Source organism: Bactrocera dorsalis, chromosome 5 (assembly GCF_023373825.1).
Source record: "Bactrocera dorsalis isolate Fly_Bdor chromosome 5, ASM2337382v1, whole genome shotgun sequence".
Classification (NCBI taxonomy): domain Eukaryota; kingdom Metazoa; phylum Arthropoda; class Insecta; order Diptera; family Tephritidae; genus Bactrocera; species Bactrocera dorsalis.
This window is the reverse complement of record NC_064307.1, coordinates 70,177,112-70,193,254: the sequence shown is the minus strand read 5'-3', so window position 1 is coordinate 70,193,254 and position 16,143 is coordinate 70,177,112. Positions and strand designations below refer to the sequence as shown.

Below are 16,143 nucleotides of genomic sequence, written 5' to 3'. Positions count from 1 at the left end.
AGCAACTGGAAAGCTTTTTTTCTCAGTATTTCTAGTTTCTGTTCGAAGTCCACATACTCATATATTTGCATTTTTAAATTTTAAGTTAAATAGAAGAGCTTCATACTTGTATGTATCATAAGCTCATATGTCAATATATATAAAAAATGCATCTTCGTATCACTTGTGACGTTAAACTAAAATGAAAGTCAAAGTCAGAAGCAAAGGTGTCGATGTATGTATATGAGTATATGTATACCCTCATATCCATAGATATAAATATGTATATGTGGCATGAAACCCACATCATTAAATGGAAAGATTTTTTATTTACATAAATATATATATATGTCAATATATACCTTCATACATACACATACATTGCACTTTGCTTGCTCTTTGTCTATTTAGATGGATGACTAAATTACCTGATTGCAGGGAATTTACAATAATTGAGCGCGATGACAATCAGTTAGTTAGCTGGATAGTCTGTTGGAAAAAGTTCATTAAAAACACACGAACAATATGCGAAAAGCAAAAAAAACAACAACCATTTATAAATCATTAATTAAATGAGCCATGTGAAAATACAGATGCTGTAACGGTAAATCGTTACCCTACAAAATATCGCTTTCGTATACAAGAGAGAGGTACAGTGGCACAAAATGGCATGCAGACAAGTGTGATTTTTGTGAAATCTTTCCCAAGAATTTTAAAGCTTTAAAAATTTATTAGAATGCAAAAATTATATAAAATACTTCGAAATTTTGAAACTGAAAATTATTTCGAATATTTTAAAGAATATTATGTATGCATTTTTTGTTTTTTAATAAAACTAAAAAAAACGAAATAGTAAATATTTTTGAAAAAATTTCTTTGGAAAGAAAATGTTTTGAAAAAATTCTTGAAAAAAAATATGTTTTGAAAAAAATTCTTTGACAAAAACATATGTTTTAAACAACAAAAAAATGTTTTTTTTTTAATTTCTCAGAAGAATTTTTTTTTATAAGAAATATAAATTTTTTGTTTTTTTTCAAAGAAATTTGATCAAAAAAAAATATATGTAAAATTTTGTTTTGTTATTTCAATTTTTTAAAAAAAAAAAATTTTTTTTAAAAAATATTTTAAATTAAAAAAAAATATTTTTTGAAAAAAAAATTTTTTTTTTTTTTTTTTAAAAAAAAATTTTTTTTTTTAAAAAAAATTTGTATAATAAAAAAATACATTTATTTTTTCATAAAAATAAAAAAATTTTAAAAATTCCTAAAAAAATATCTTAAAATGCATTATAATTTATTAAAATTTTCATAAAAATAATTAAATGTTGATTAATAACATTAATTTTTAATATAATGTAAAAAAAAATATTAATAGATTTAGAAAAATTTTTAAATATTCTCAAAAAAATTTTTGTAAAACCAATTTATTAAATATTTTTTGAAAAATTTAAAAAAAAAATTAAAAAAATTTATAGTTTTTTCCAATAACATTAAACTTTTATGATAAAATGTAAAAAAAATAAATATTTTTTGAAAAATTTAAATTTGAAAATTTTTTTTAAATTTTATTTATTTGCATTTGAAAAAATTTTTTTTTTTTTTAAATATTTATTTATTTTACATTTTATTAAAAAATTTAATTAAAAAAAATATTTAATAAATTAGTTTAACGAAAAAAATCTTATTTTAAAAAATATTTATTAAGTTTTTTTTAGTTTTATTAAAAAATAAATTTCAAAAATAAAATTTTTCGTACCAAATTTTCATAAAAAAATTTAACACCCTGTAAATGCGCACAGTCGTTCAAAAGCGTTCAATTAAAATATCCATGCCGTTATAAACAAAACTTATGCGCGAACAGGTGTCCAATTTCCGTGTCGCTGATAACAATAAATAAATATTTAAAATGTACAACACTTAAGCATAGAAAAGCCAACGCAAATACTTTGGGCTGTGATTTCTAACTACCTAAATTGCAAATAACTCACTAACTTTTTTGTATTTTTTTTCGTTTGTCTGATAACCAAAAAGATGTGCGAATTTTGTCTGAACAATAAACGAAAGTGCTGATTAATGTTTAAAAATTGTATATAACAACAAAAATAACAAAAAGGCATATATTGCATGTATGTATGTATATGATAAAGTTAACTTCACCAATGTTTGTTATTGTTATTGTTAAGATAAATGGACCAGCTATGTAGAACTGTCTTATTTAGAGTAGAATAGAGAGGTCACTCTCCTTACCTCTCTATTATTCTCCATACATTTCTACTCTACTTATTTACCATATAAGTATATTTATGACGTGAACACTCCATATAACCGGTTAATTATGGTTAATTTAACTGGTTTATTAATTTTTTTTTGTATTTATACACATTTTTATTTATGAAACGCGTATATTCACTTTTAGCTGCCAGTGTTTATACTTATTTTATTATGTTTCAGAGTTTTTTTTCTAATTTTTTTATTATGTATTTTATTCATATATTACTTACTATTTTTTTAATTTTTCCACATTTTCACATCTGCTATTTTAAACATTTTCATCAAATCATCGTATAAATACTTATTTAATAATATAGTAATTAAGTTTTTCTATAATTACGCTACAATTTTCAAGTAACGTGATCTGTGTACTTGCTCACTCTTTATATAATATTTTTTATTATTTTTAATATTTTTATTGTATATATTTCTATTTAATTATATTTATTTTAATTTTCCCAACAACTTTTCACACTTTTTCTTATTCTTCCACAATTTTTTGCGCTTATTTATATTTTTTATTTCGCCGGCACTCTCTCGCATCAGCTCAGTGCGCCCATCGACGTAGCAGCGTGTGGTAACTGCGTCTAGTTCGCCAAATGTTGTGACTACAATGACTCGGCGTGGCAATTGTTGCTTTTCACGGCGTCGTTTGTATATTATGCCTGACAATTTTCAGCGCTGCGATAAAGCGATATGTGTGTGGTGCTGTTGACGCTAGTGTTGCAGCCTCCACAATATATAATATGTCACGCCACCCACACATATACATACATGCATGCATATAAGTGCATATACACACAATGTAAAATACATGTAGAATAGTAAAATTGGTTTCACAAAATTGCATGCAGAGTATAAAATTGAGTATGCACAGTGAGTGGGGGCAACTCCACGCACAGCGTAACATAAATGACAAAAAAACTAAAGAGTGATATATGGCAATTTATTGCATAGAAAAATAATTTAATAAAGGATGCGGTTTAAGATAATGCTTGAATCCAGGAACATGTTAGGCATGGTCATTTTGTTGTTGTTGGTGTTGCGGCAGAAACATTACTGAAGTAATATCGAGTTGTGGTGCCGAGTTGACAGTAGTTGACTGGCTAAAAATCCGGGTTCGTTGCGGTTATTTAGTACCTACGACATGGAAACGGCTCAGAGCATTTTCCTTTTCAAGAACCACTGTTACACTAGCCTTTTGACACCAACCTAACCTAACATATTTCTATAATATTTATCTTATGGGTCTGTCTTCAAGTAAACCAGAGGCTTATTGCATTTTTCCTATACATCACAATTCTAAAAGACAATTTTGTTGTTAAACGTCATAAAATATTGTACAAAAAGATTAAGACCTGAGGCACGACTGTCCGTTTCCGTTAGGTGAACTCGACTTTTGTGTGATCGGATCAATATTTGTCGAAATAGGTGATTTGGTAGTGTACGACCTATAGTTCTTGTAGCCTTATCGGTCCGAGAACAGTCGTCAAATACATTTAAGGAACAGACAGAACCTGGGTCTATGTATGAAAAACTTTTTTATTTGAAGAGATATCGCTAAGAAATTTGGCATAGATTACTGTACAACAAAACGCTACAAGATCTGAACAAACTTTTCTGATCGGTTCACTATAGCATATAGCTGCCATACAAAATAAATTTTCAAGGTCAATATTTTGTATAAAAAACTTGTTTATTTGTCGAGATATCTTCACGAAAATTGGTTTAGAATATTATCTAAAACAACGGTATATTTTCCGAAAAAATTGGTTCGATCGGATCACTATAGCATATAGCTGTCATATAAAGTTAACGTTCAAGGTCAATATTTTGTATAGAAAACTTTTTTATTTTTTAAGATATCTTCACGAAATTTGGCACAGATTATTATTCAATGCATCGCTACAATATCCGAAGAAATTATTCAGATCGGTTTACTATTGCGTATAGCTGCCATACAAAATGAACGTCAAGGTCAGTATTTTGTACGGAACACTTTTTTATTTGACGAGATATATTTACCGATTTTGGCATTTGAGTAAAAAGAAGTTATGAAGGCGTCATATTTTCGTTAACTCTTTACACACTTGCCACAAAGTTAGGCACTTCTGCTACAATTTCCAGTCTACCAACGCGCTGCGTTTGTGCCACGCTTTTGCCTGGAATGCGCCATTGCATTCACCAGCAGCCGCGTGTGTGTTTATATTTTCATTACGTGTGTATATATTCTTGTATATTTGACACAGCGCTTTTTATATACACCTATATATACATACATATAAATTACACTACGCTTTTTTCACGGTTTTTTTTTAGCTTTTTTTCTCAGCCACTCACCAATAATATTTTCTTTTTTACGAGCAACACTTCTTTGTGTGGCGTTTACTCGCAAACTCGTGCTTTAGCGTGGATCTGCTGATACTACTTATTCACTGTTGAATGGAGCACCTTAAGTTTACGCCGCTTGCCGTTAGCTGTTTTCTGCTTGCGTCACTTGTTGCTTGTGTAAATATTCAGGCACTAAGCTTAACGGTTTGGCAGTATGGGCTTTTGTTTTCGCGCAGCATGTAAAATTTTTTCACTTTATCGATATTATTGAAAACAATAACAAAAAAAATCATAAACTCCATATACAGATATATGCTAAATAATGCACTGAGTCTTGAAGAATATGCTGAGACCGGTGAATTGTGCCAACACTCACTTCAGCGCCTTGGCAGCATAACCGAAACAATAACAAAAACGCTAGTAAAAAAAAAACAATAACAAAAACACTAGTCAAAAACAATAATAAAAACACACATAAAAAACAATAATAAAAACAACAACAAAAACACAAGTAAACAGCGCGTAGTAACCACAAGCTAATCCCGCAAATTATGAAAAGTCAGCGAATTTACCTAAAAACCAACCGCACAAATTTCGCTTGGTCAACAAAATCGGAAAATAACGGTATTGACGTTTCAATGCAAGATCTATACGAATTTTCGGCGCGCCGCGTGTTTCTTTGCCAACGCTTGCCAACACACACGCGGGTTTTTCTTTCAGCGCGACGCTAGTTTGATGATTTGTTATAACAAAAACAAATTTTTTTTTATAAAAAAATAGTAAAAAATCGTTGTCGTCGCCGCTGAGTTCACTTTGGTGTACTCGTCGCTCGCTGATCACTGCTGACTGACTCGGCGTATCTCCACGCCGCACCGCTGTAGCGCGCCAGCAGCTTTGATCTGCTTTCGACGACGGCTGCTGCCGATCTTTTTGCTAGCAGCGGACGGACTCCACACTGTTGGTGCTGTTGTCGTTGGCCATTGAAAAATAAATAAATGCATATGTACATGTATGTATGTGTGTGTGTGTGCGCGCAAATTGATGCAGAAACTTTGCTAAGTCAATAACAACAAACACATGACTCGAGAGATAACGGCGCTTTTGGCATCGCCATAAAATATCGCTTATAAATACATACTAATGATCTCCACACAAATACATACGTACAAGCTGTGTATTCTTAACAGCGCTGCTACCCAAAAAGCTGCCTCTCCATAGAAATTATTGCCGCAGCCGCCGTGCGCGCGCTCGTACAGCTCATTTGCGCCACCCCCCTGGCACCTGCTTTTCACAATCAGCGCGCACCATCGCTGTACACCTTTAACGCCGCGCGCAAGTGTATGTGTGCGTGTGTATACAGCTGCCGCCTTCCAATCTTCGAGATACAACAAGGAGAGTTTATTTATTGTTGTTGTACACGAAAAGTGACTGATTTTATAAATATTTTTTATTTATTTTATTTTTTTTTTATGAGTGTTGCTTATTGCTCCCGCAATTCTGCTCATAGCGGCTGTTGCTCAGCCTCTTTGTTTTTACTGTTAGTATGTGTTTTTTGCTGTTGTTGTTTTTTAGTTTTTCTCCGTGTTGCCTACACGCTTAGCTGCGGTGCTTTATTTTTACTCATCACAGACGCTCTGAGACGCTGGCTCATTCCATGTTTTTAATAGTTGCATAGTTTCTTCTACACACACACACATACACACACAAAGGCGCACATAAATCGTATATTTGCTGGCACACGTTGATTTTCCGCTTTCACAGCTGTTCGACACCTACGTCTGCGTTGTTGTTGAATTTTTTTATATAACTGTGCATATATTAGCCTACAAATTCATAGAAAAAACGCTGACACTCTCGCTTTTTCCGAACATCTGAACTGGGAAATCACGACCTGTGTCGAATTTTTGTTGTACTTGTCCCCGGCGACAGCCATCGGACTCATTTGAACAATGGATAGCCATAAAATCTTGATTTATTTAAAGCGCGCTGCCTGCTATTTGACCGAAATCGCTTTTAGAAAGTACTGAAGTCCAGGTTGGATGGGTCGGTCAGCAACCTTAACAAGATTTCATCTGATTGTAAGTGAGTCAGTACTCCGTTGTCTTCTTGTGGTCAAGGATGGATCTATTGTACCCTGGCGCTGTCATTTTTCCGACAATGTGGGCACAGCAGTCATGACCAGTGTCGAACTTTTTTGTACTTCCATCAGCATCTTTGGACAATGTGTGCCTAGAAGATCTATCTTAATCTATAGATTATTATTGTCTGGAACTCATTTTAAAAAGTACCGAAGTCGAGGTTTGATGCGTCGGTCGGCGTCCTTAACCCGATTTTATAAGATTGAAAGCTAATCGGTACTCCGTTCTGCTCTTGCGCTTAAGCGTTCCACCTATAGAACGTCCGTAAGCGCTGCAAGCAGATTTTTCTGGCCGAGAGTGAACTGCAAGTGATCCTCTGAACTACTTGCTATGCACACACTGTGCGTTTAAACATTTTGTCGTATGTTTTTTACCAAAGCTATATGGAAGAAGATGAGATGGAATTATCTACGCAGTTTTTCCTCTACTTCCAAGCTTTTGTCGTGCTAAGATGGAAATATTTCGGCTCACACACCTTCAGCGAACCCAACTTAGGATTGATATGGAACTGTTCAGATTAATTAGAGCTGACGTATTCGTCATACAGGACGTTAACGCTCATTACGAGCTTCAAGAGTCACTTGATACCTAATTTTGATATCTTGTCTAATCCCTTAAATAGCGAGGCTCATAAATATCTTAGGCTAGTTTTAGATAATGCTGGACAGCAGCATAGTAGGTGCTCCAGCGTCTCTCTCGTGCCGTACTTTCTGCATGTATCGTCGGTACTTATGCCGATCCGGCTCGTAAGTGAACTTCCGTTAGGCCAAAAACCGCGATGCAGTCTTTTCAGAACCGTGTGAGTAAAAGGCATCTTGGGTTTAATATCCCTTGGCTTAACCTAACCTTACCTAAACAGGTCGGATTAGTGATACTAATATTTTGAGGTTAGATTTTGACATAAAAAATATAAAAACTTCAGCTTCTTCTTTCAAACAGTGGAGATGTAGCTCTGTAATTACTACCATTTCTTGAAAGAAACTCATTAAAAGTTAGCTTCTTATCTATCAGGAAATGACAGAAACTTATTTAAAGTTAGGTCTTTATGTATCAGAGAGCGGCTTAGTGGTTCCTTCTGGCTTAAAATTTCATAGGCTATACATGAAGCTTTTTTATGCTCCTATAAATTGAAGATATACGTATAAAACACCTCTTAAAACCTATCAGTTCTTCGGTGTTTGTTTGAAACTTATGGTATTCTCCATATGTCGACTCTCTCGATAGTTTTAGTCCGCTACTAGTACGAGTATGAGTTAAGTACGAAGGTGAGCAGTTGTAAGTTGAAAAGCATTGAAAGTTGAAAAATAACTATCTATAATACATACATACATACTTGGATGTAACTATTTATATACGTTCGTATATAGGCACCGAATACTCTTTTATTAAAAGCTAACATTATCTTTGTTGCCCCCAAAGCAGATTTAGAGCTTGTTTAGCTTAGACTAAGGCCAACAGAAACCTGAATATTATGGCCTCTCTAAGCTTTTAGAGTTAGTGCAACAACTGCAACGGAAAAACAACAAAATTATGTAATCAAGCAGTGGCTTTCAGTTTAGCTTGAGCTTAAATAAACAGGGTGTGAGAAAATATTTGTAGAAGAGTTGGTTAAAGCATCGCAGTAGAGAAGAAAATGTCGAAGTTATATGTATGTATCATAGTTCCAGAAAATGCGAAGAACTCAAATATAATGCAACAACGATAAGTGTTACGCACTGAACGATAACAATGAGACATGATAAATTCATAATAAAGCTTGACTATAGGGAGTCCCCAATTATACATACATAAACAATATATAAATAACACATACAAATAATTAGGGGAACTCATACTACGATACATACATACGTGTATATTGTTGTCTTGCAATCAAAGAAAGATATTGAACTTGATATTGCTTTTGTATAATATAAAAAAAGCTCAGAAAAAATAAAGTAATAAGCTTCAGTAAGCAACATTGATCATAATCTATGACAATTACAACAAAAAATTATTAAGTAGTTGAAAGGTAAACAATGATAACAACAAAATGTTAATGACTTCATTCATAGAAAAAGCAAAAACATTTTCTTTACTACTTTTAATCTTCGTCGTATTAGGGTGGGTCAAAAAAAAATCAATTTATTTTCGCTTGGCTACATATGAATATATTACGGTGGGCCAAAAATTTTTAATTTTATTTTTTAGATACCGTGTAAATATCATCCCTAATGGGGTATAAATGTCTTAAGGTGGACCAAAAAAAATTGTATTATTATTTTTTTCCTCAGGTACCATGAAAATATTATCCGAAACGACGACAAGAAAATATTCCTGTGTTATATACATGCATCGGAAATAGATCATGTGCCAATATTAGTATAAGGGCTCAAATTGTACCAGAATTTTTTTTCGTCCTTTCGGACGACACTTTCAGTGTATCTTTTTTTCTAGATTCTTCTAAGAGTTGTTGTTCTAGCGGTTATCTAGTCCCCGTTTGGGTGATGAGGTTCGGTTCGGTTGTCATCTAACGGTAGGCACAGGAAACGGGGCGGGGGCCAAAGGGTATATTGTGAGGGGGACGACATAGATTTTGCAGAATAAGTAACGCGTATTAAAATTATGAATAAAGTCCTACTATTTTTTGTTCATAGTAGTATTACTAAAGTAACATTGTTCTCCGAAGTATTGAAGGAAAGACCTCTTGATATTTCTAGGCAACGGCTACGCTTCAAGCAAATGACTGTAAGGATAGTTTCTGCGAAAACCTGCGACTGCTTGAAGAGGAGCTCATTAAGTTCCTTAACCGGCAGCATATGGGTGTCGATGTGCGAATGATCAACCCGAAACATCAAGAGGCAATGTCAAGAGACATCAATCTGTACTCCTCAACTTTATTAACACAGAATCATCCGTTATTAACATATATATTATATCAAACACTGATTTTATTATATTATTAATAAATTACACTTGTAAGTCTTTTATTTTTCAAGTAGAAGACAGTGAGCAAAACGCTTGTACAACGTACTAAGGGATATGGTATTAGCTTTAGGAGAAAAATCATGTCAGTTTTCCCTTTTTACAGATTCTTTGCTACGAAAATTACTTTATAATTACATTATATAAAAGAATGTATGAAAAATGGTGTTGAAAAACATCAATATTGTAAGCTGCGCTTGGTGCCTATGTCGTCAAGTATTTGTCGCAACTCTTCGTCTTCGAAACGTCCTTCCAACGATGGTATTAACGCCTTAGCCTCCTCGGGCGCTTCAGGGCACAGGTTACCCAGTGCGGCCAATTCGAATTTATGCAATTTTTTCTGCATTAAAAGACTGAAAAGAACAATCATTAAGATTTAGAAAGTTGTTTGAGGGTCAAGGGTTATTTTTAGACATTTTAGGTTGGAGTGAATAGAGGGGTTTTGATGGTAAGCAGTGATTAGGTGTTTATGTTTAGGTATGGGAGGTTATGAGTGTATTAGGTTGAATGTTTGTTAGGTTCTTTTTAACATTTATAGGTATTCTTACTAACCTGCGTACCGCTGCAATTGTTTCCTTATTTTTGAATTTGCGAAAACTATCTGTGTATGCATATGTCTTCATAAAAACTTCGGAGAACTCCTGCTCCTCATCGGCGGACTCATTCTGTCGTTTGCGATGGTCAAGCAACATGTGAACTTCGGATATCAACAAGGTCTCTGCGTTCTCAAATTCTGTGTATGAAAAAAATTTATTTATTAATTTTAGTATTTTTTTTAAATAACGGTTAAAGAAATACGCATGTGCAACACAAGTGAAACGCAACTGAAACTAACATCTAGCAATAATAAACAAGCTTGTTGTTGGTACTTGTCGTGAGACGCTAAAAGGCAAACAAATCACAGGGGTCTATTTATGTGTCCATTTTCAATCAGGAAATCATATATTTGGCGTGTTTTATTGACATCGATTTTGATTAAACGTCTCGCATCGGCCAGGCGCAAATGACCCATTTTCATGTTTTCCGCTATTAATATATTTTTATAGTCAATATATGCTTGAGGCGCTATACGTTCAACGCTACATAGCTTGCGTTCGCCGTCGGTGAGGCGGGTATAACCGGGCATGCCTAGAAGGTAAAATAGATTTGTTAAAAAAAAAGGAAAAACTGTTAACTTTTTGTAACAAACCGATTATATCCATGGGTCCAGCTTTTCGCCTAGGATTGCTTACTACATTAGTTGTGGCAAAGGGATTAGGCACAAGCGTTTGCGCGCTTGGTATTAGCTTACGCCAATCGTGCACTTGACGGTAGATTTCGTCTTTTTGGCGATCACGCTGTTGTTGGGCACGACGTTTCTTCAATTTGAAATATAACGAGCCACCAGCTAGTGTGCGCACACCATTTTGACGCAACTCATATAAACTGTTGGGTGTAAAAAGTGTGGTTATGATTTATAGTAATAAAAAAGAAAACAAATTTCTTACCGATAAATCGTCTTTTGTGTGTCTGTGAAATATTTGAGTGACTCAACCAACATATCAAACTTAGCGGGCTTGCAAATTTGCATGAAGGAGAGAAAACGACTGCAATTCGACTCCGAACCGAGAGCTTCCGCATACTTGGAAATCCAGCCCAATGTACGATTTGGCATTATAAGACCATGGTCACGCATGATTTTATAACGACGTTGCCGTTCTCTGCGTTTATTAGTGAAAATATTTAAAAAAATTTAATTTTTTTTGTTTTTTGTAAATGTGTAAACTCTAATACCTCAAGCGATTGTTATAAGCCGCCACCACTGCCAGTTGTAATTCTTCGTAAGCATTACGACTGTTCTCATCCAGCGTTTCTTCGTAGTCATCTGTAGCTGCATTCGTGTTAAACGTATCCTGCATGATTGTCGTTAATAGTCCCTCAGCTGAGTTGTCGTATGGTGTGTCGAAGTCACCACGTGCACAACGATAACCCGCCATCATTTTAAATTGCATTGTTCCCGGCTCATCGCTACGCGGCGGATCCACCGAACGCATCTTTACCACATAGGGCATACGTTCGGGAAAGTAAGCATTTCTTGAATGTGTCAAACCCAGGAGGCGTTCAAAAATGCCACCAAAGTAAAAATTATGATAATGCTGACGGCATTCGTCAGCGCTATGTCGCAGTTGTAATGCATGCGATACTGCTTCCCAATTGCCGTAGCCTTTCTTTTCCAGCGTGCGTAATAGTATACGCTCATCTCTTGCCGTCCAGTTGTTTGCACCCGGGAAAACTTGTATATCATCGCGCACAATGATATATGAATGTGTATTTAGATGCGTGGCTGTCTCGCGTCCCTGCGCAAAGCATTGCATGCACAGCAGCGTATACTCACAATCGGGACACTTTATATACGGTTCGTAGAGATCGCAGCTGCAAGTGCTACAACGTTCGGTGTTTTTTACACCAGCTTGCATGTAATCCGCATTGTTTGGTTGTAGAGTTTTAGTACGTTGCTCGAGGTGTCTGTTGAACTCTTCAGCATTATAGTAGGTGGTTGTATATTTGGTATCAGCTTGGGGGCGCACTTTTATAATGTGCTTTTGCTGGTCGCCATTAACTTTTGACAAATTATTCGGAACTTCTAATTTGACTACAAAATGAAAATGATAAAACTAATTGTTGCGTCTAAGTGTATCGCATAGCTTTCATAAACACTAAAATCGCGCGTTTCACTTGTGGGCCACAGATCACAAAATTAGACGTCGACTTACCCTTTGGAAATTGAAGATCCGCTGCATCTTCCTCAACCATATCCACGGGATTCATGAAAGACATTTTGATTTTAATTTAATCACTTAGCTGTTTAGAAAGGAAATTAAACTTATACTTGAAAATTATTGCAAAATTCTAGAAAACATAAAAATCTATTCCGCGAAGGCGGCTTTCACCTTTTGACGTTTAGATTTTTATAAGAGTTGCCAGCTGTAAGAAGTCAGCTAAGAATACTACTTAAATAATATTGGAATATCCGGAGCAAATTAAATTAAAATTTATGGCATATTAATTTTTAATAAAAAAGAAATTAATTCCTTTTATGTTACTATAACTTTCTTTTTATTAAAAAAAAAGTCCTAAAGCTTTTTATCAAATGTCAATAAATATTCATTATACCTATGCAAAAACGTCGGGTAGATGCCGCTGTGCAAAATTTCTTTACACCTAATTCGTAAACAAAACAATGGATGCTCCGGTCCGAAATAGTGATACAGCCAACAAAATTAATTTAACATTAATAAATGGCACTGGCTATGTCTTCAATGTGGAGGGTGAGTGAATATATTTACTTATCATAATTTACATATAAATCACGAAATTACTTTTACAGACTATATGACATTGCGGCAAAAGCACCGCATTGTGGGTGCGCTGGTGGGCACATGCAATATGCGCGGTTGGTCGGCGAACGATTGCAGTAAATTGTAGCTTAAATAGATAATCCATTGCACTTTTTGAAATGTATCTCGTTTAGCGTTACCGCTGGAGTTGACGCCCTATGAAACACGATTTTTGGTAGACCGTGACATTGCACAATTGGTTTCAAAGCATGAATCTCTACTGCGAGTTCCGGGTGCCAATGAGTTGGCGGAGTACCACCAGTTGTTGGATGCAGGCTTTGCAGCACAAGCAGAAATCCTGAAGACAGAAAAGATACATGAAACTGAACGTAATATGAGTAAGATTCTTGAGGGAAAACGAAAGAAACTTTTGAAGGATGGTGTGCCTGAAGCCGGTATAATTTAATGAAAATCTCATTTTAAATATATATTTAATCTTAAACTACATTTCTAACAGAGATTGTGTTAGATGCTTCGAAAATCCTGCAAGAAACTGCTGGTAATTTCGTATTTGAACGCAAGAACGCGCAATTGGAAATAACATGCGCGCATAAGCAAGCGCACAGTAATTAGCTGTCTATTTTGAAAATAAATTAATCCTTCTAAGTAACTATATTTATAGCTTTCAAAATTATTGAGCCACCTGCTATCGAAAACGCCCTTAAATATAAAGTTTTTTGTGATTTTTGGACGCGTGGTTACTACGTTACCGCGGGCGACGCATTCGGTGCTGATTTTCTGCTATATCCAGGTGATCCACTACAATATCATGCTTCGCATATTGTGATACTACTTGAAACGCCGATCATACAACCCTTAGACTTAATAGCCAAAGTACGTTTGTCTGTAATAGTCAATAAGATTTGCATATTTGCTTACTTTGGTAATGAAGAAGTGGTAACGGATACACATGTTGAGCGCGAAGTGCACTACCAAACTGTGCAGTGGGAGGGTAATAGAGAAAAATTTGGCACTGTCCAGCAGCAACGCCAAGTAGAGAAATGAGTGTAATTTATTATAATGTTATTGTAATTAAAAACTGCCTTGAAATACAATTATACAGTTAACTCACACTTAGAAACTTTATATTAACCGCAAGCAATATAATCGATGACATCTGGAATTGATGGCATGTGTTCAAAGGTAAACAGCTATCTCCGACTTTTCTCGCTTCTTCTCTGTTCTGTACGGAACCTAACACTCTCCCCCACCAAATCCACACCGACCATATTCACGAACTGGACGAAGGAGTATAGACTTGAGCTTAATATTGCAGTCGACGGCGTCAAGATTTCGACTATCAATAACCCTAAGATTTTAGGTGTAATATTTGATAGTTTATACTCCTTTACTCCTCATACGACCGTGATTATCGTCAAGGTACAGAGCCGCAACAAAATCCTCAAGTCGTTAGACAAAGAAACGTTACTTACAAGGCAATAGGCGAGATGCATATGCTCCCAGTTAACGAGCATAATAAATTCCTCTCCAAGCAGTTCCTGCTACGATGTTTTCACAGAAATCACCACTGCAGCCAACTGCTTGGAGCTGAACCGCCTCCTAGGAACACAAAAGGTATTTCCTCAATTACGTCGACCATATCGAACAATAAGCCGACCGGCCTCCGGACGCAACTAACTTCCGACAGGTACTGACGCGCCATTCACAGTGGAGCTATCAACACCTTCACAGACTCCCTTCCAGGGAATGGCGTTCTTGGCGTCAAATTACCACCTATTACAGACGAAGATCTCGAGTTGCCGCGTGAAACGCGAGTGACACTTCCGCCACTTCTTTCAGAATGCTGTAACATGTTAAGCTACTACTTAGGCTTGATCCACCCCGACAGACCAAATATATCTGCAGCGAGCAATGAGTTTCGGCATGACAAGAACTACCTCTCTGCATGTTCAATGAACCTCACTCAACTAAGACACCTCTCCCTACGGTCCGACCCGTCTAAAATAGCACATTTTTTGGTCATCCTGTCCGATGGTTCCGATGGCAATCAACTAGAGCCTTGCCACCCAAACAGGGTTTAGATAACCGTTACAACAACTACAGTTGGATCTAACCAAAGGAGTAGCTGTTGAAAAAAAATTAAACTTTGACAGCTTAACCTTAGCTATCTTTCTAAAATCGCGTTCCCCAGGCAGTTGGGTTTAAGTAACTGGAGCGGATCCGAATTTTAATCCTACCAAGGACTGTCGACTAGGCAGCATTGCTTAAATTATTTCAGAGATGTTTTTGTAGCCGCGGAAAACATTCCTAAAGTAATTTCAAGGCGTGGTGCCGAGTTGACTGTCCTTAGTCGGATAAACATCCGGTTCCGTTTCGATCACTTAGACCCGACTGTCGTAGGAACGGTTACTTCAGAAACTACAACAATAACAATTTAAATAAACTCGAGGCGCATTTCCAGCTGAATACTTGCATATGCCGTCGCTCGGTAGTCCTCGACTTCTTATTTCAAGAGTTTTTTGTTTTTTTTTTTTATTAATTTTTATTACAATTCACCGCTTCAATCAGCGATCGCCTCGCTATTTAGCGCATGCCAACAGGGCGTGTTGCACGCATGCAAATTTTTGTCCACTCTTGGAGTCGGAGTATTCGGGTGCGGTACACGCAGTGAATTTCAGTTTTTAGCTGCGTGACGGCGCACAGACTCCCAACGATACGGCGCGGCGACCAAACTGGCAAATAATATGGAAATTCCAGTGAAAATTGACAAATATTGTACGCTTTAACGCGTTGCACGTTCGCGACACGTTGACGCTTAATTGCAACATTACAGCGCGACACAGACAGGACATGCAAATGCTGATAAGAAGCCAAAAAAACAAAAAAACGATTAACAACCGGCGACACAACAACAAAGCAGCCGATCAGCAATAGATCGACAAGCGGGCGCGTCGTGCGCCACGTCCAGCGGCGTGTTGAACAAGCGTGTCTGGCAAAAATGCTGTCATGTCGGAATTTGTTGTCAGCAACAAGTCGCGCAAACGCATAACGAACGTTGTTGCAACGCGAGAAAAAAAGATTGAGGCACGCATAAAGCGATCCATCGATGAAAGGCGCATGCGC

At 35.9% G+C, this 16,143-nt stretch overlaps 3 protein-coding genes across 6 annotated transcripts in view; 1 reads left to right on the top strand and 2 right to left on the bottom strand.

The window, feature by feature from the left end:
• LOC105227202 (venom dipeptidyl peptidase 4) overlaps positions 1-5,442 on the bottom strand; it is a 118,829-nt gene extending 113,387 nt beyond the window's left edge. Inside the window, exons 1-2 of one of the 3 annotated variants that reach the window (XM_049459286.1) lie at positions 5,153-5,442; positions 4,590-4,964 (exon numbers count right to left, since the gene is read on the bottom strand). The gene's annotated coding sequence lies outside the window, so the exon portion shown is untranslated. The remainder of the gene's footprint in view (positions 1-4,589; positions 4,965-5,152) is intronic. The other 2 variants (XM_049459287.1, XM_049459288.1) reach the window with 2 other exon arrangements.
• A 4,184-nt stretch (positions 5,443-9,626) lies between these two features.
• On the bottom strand, positions 9,627-12,649 carry LOC105227203 (DNA-directed RNA polymerase II subunit Rpb4). Of its 2 annotated transcripts, XM_049457689.1 has the most exons (6): positions 12,436-12,649; positions 11,456-12,314; positions 11,170-11,382; positions 10,872-11,107; positions 10,518-10,810; positions 10,235-10,415 (listed from the first exon to the last, which is right to left on the bottom strand). In XM_049457689.1, exons 1-5 carry the CDS (start codon positions 12,497-12,499, stop codon positions 10,581-10,583), a joined length of 1,602 nt encoding a protein of 533 aa, XP_049313646.1. In that variant the 5' UTR covers positions 12,500-12,649; the 3' UTR covers positions 10,235-10,415; positions 10,518-10,580. The 2 variants fall into 2 exon arrangements, with proteins under 2 accessions (XP_011204737.1, XP_049313646.1); XM_011206435.3 differs by lacking the exons at positions 10,518-10,810; positions 10,872-11,107; positions 11,170-11,382; positions 11,456-12,314 and adding an exon at positions 9,627-10,035 and having other exon boundaries at positions 12,436-12,630.
• A 198-nt stretch (positions 12,650-12,847) lies between these two features.
• On the top strand, positions 12,848-14,132 carry LOC105227204 (tRNA-splicing endonuclease subunit Sen34). The gene is made up of 5 exons (XM_011206436.2): positions 12,848-12,990; positions 13,050-13,136; positions 13,194-13,454; positions 13,517-13,624; positions 13,682-14,132. The coding sequence occupies exons 1-5, from the start codon at positions 12,903-12,905 to the stop codon at positions 14,062-14,064; spliced, it is 927 nt and encodes a 308-aa protein (XP_011204738.2). The 5' UTR covers positions 12,848-12,902; the 3' UTR covers positions 14,065-14,132.
• The last annotated feature ends 2,011 nt before the right edge of the window (positions 14,133-16,143 follow it).

Bases quoted from the DNA above. Each gene is read 5' to 3' on its own strand.
- LOC105227204 (XM_011206436.2), top strand. From the start codon at position 12,903: ATGGATGCTCCGGTCCGAAATAGTGATACAGCCAACAAAATTAATTTA. The intron at 13,137-13,193 runs GTAAATTGTAGC...TATCTCGTTTAG, and splicing joins TTGGTCGGCGAACGATTGCA to CGTTACCGCTGGAGTTGACG. The intron at 13,625-13,681 runs GTAATTAGCTGT...CTATATTTATAG, and splicing joins CGCGCATAAGCAAGCGCACA to CTTTCAAAATTATTGAGCCA.
- LOC105227203 (XM_049457689.1), bottom strand. From the start codon at position 12,499: ATGTCTTTCATGAATCCCGTGGATATGGTTGAGGAAGATGCAGCGGAT. The intron at 11,383-11,455 runs GTATTAGAGTTT...TAATAAACGCAG, and splicing joins GCTTATAACAATCGCTTGAG to AGAACGGCAACGTCGTTATA. The intron at 11,108-11,169 runs GTAAGAAATTTG...TACACCCAACAG, and splicing joins ACACAAAAGACGATTTATCG to TTTATATGAGTTGCGTCAAA.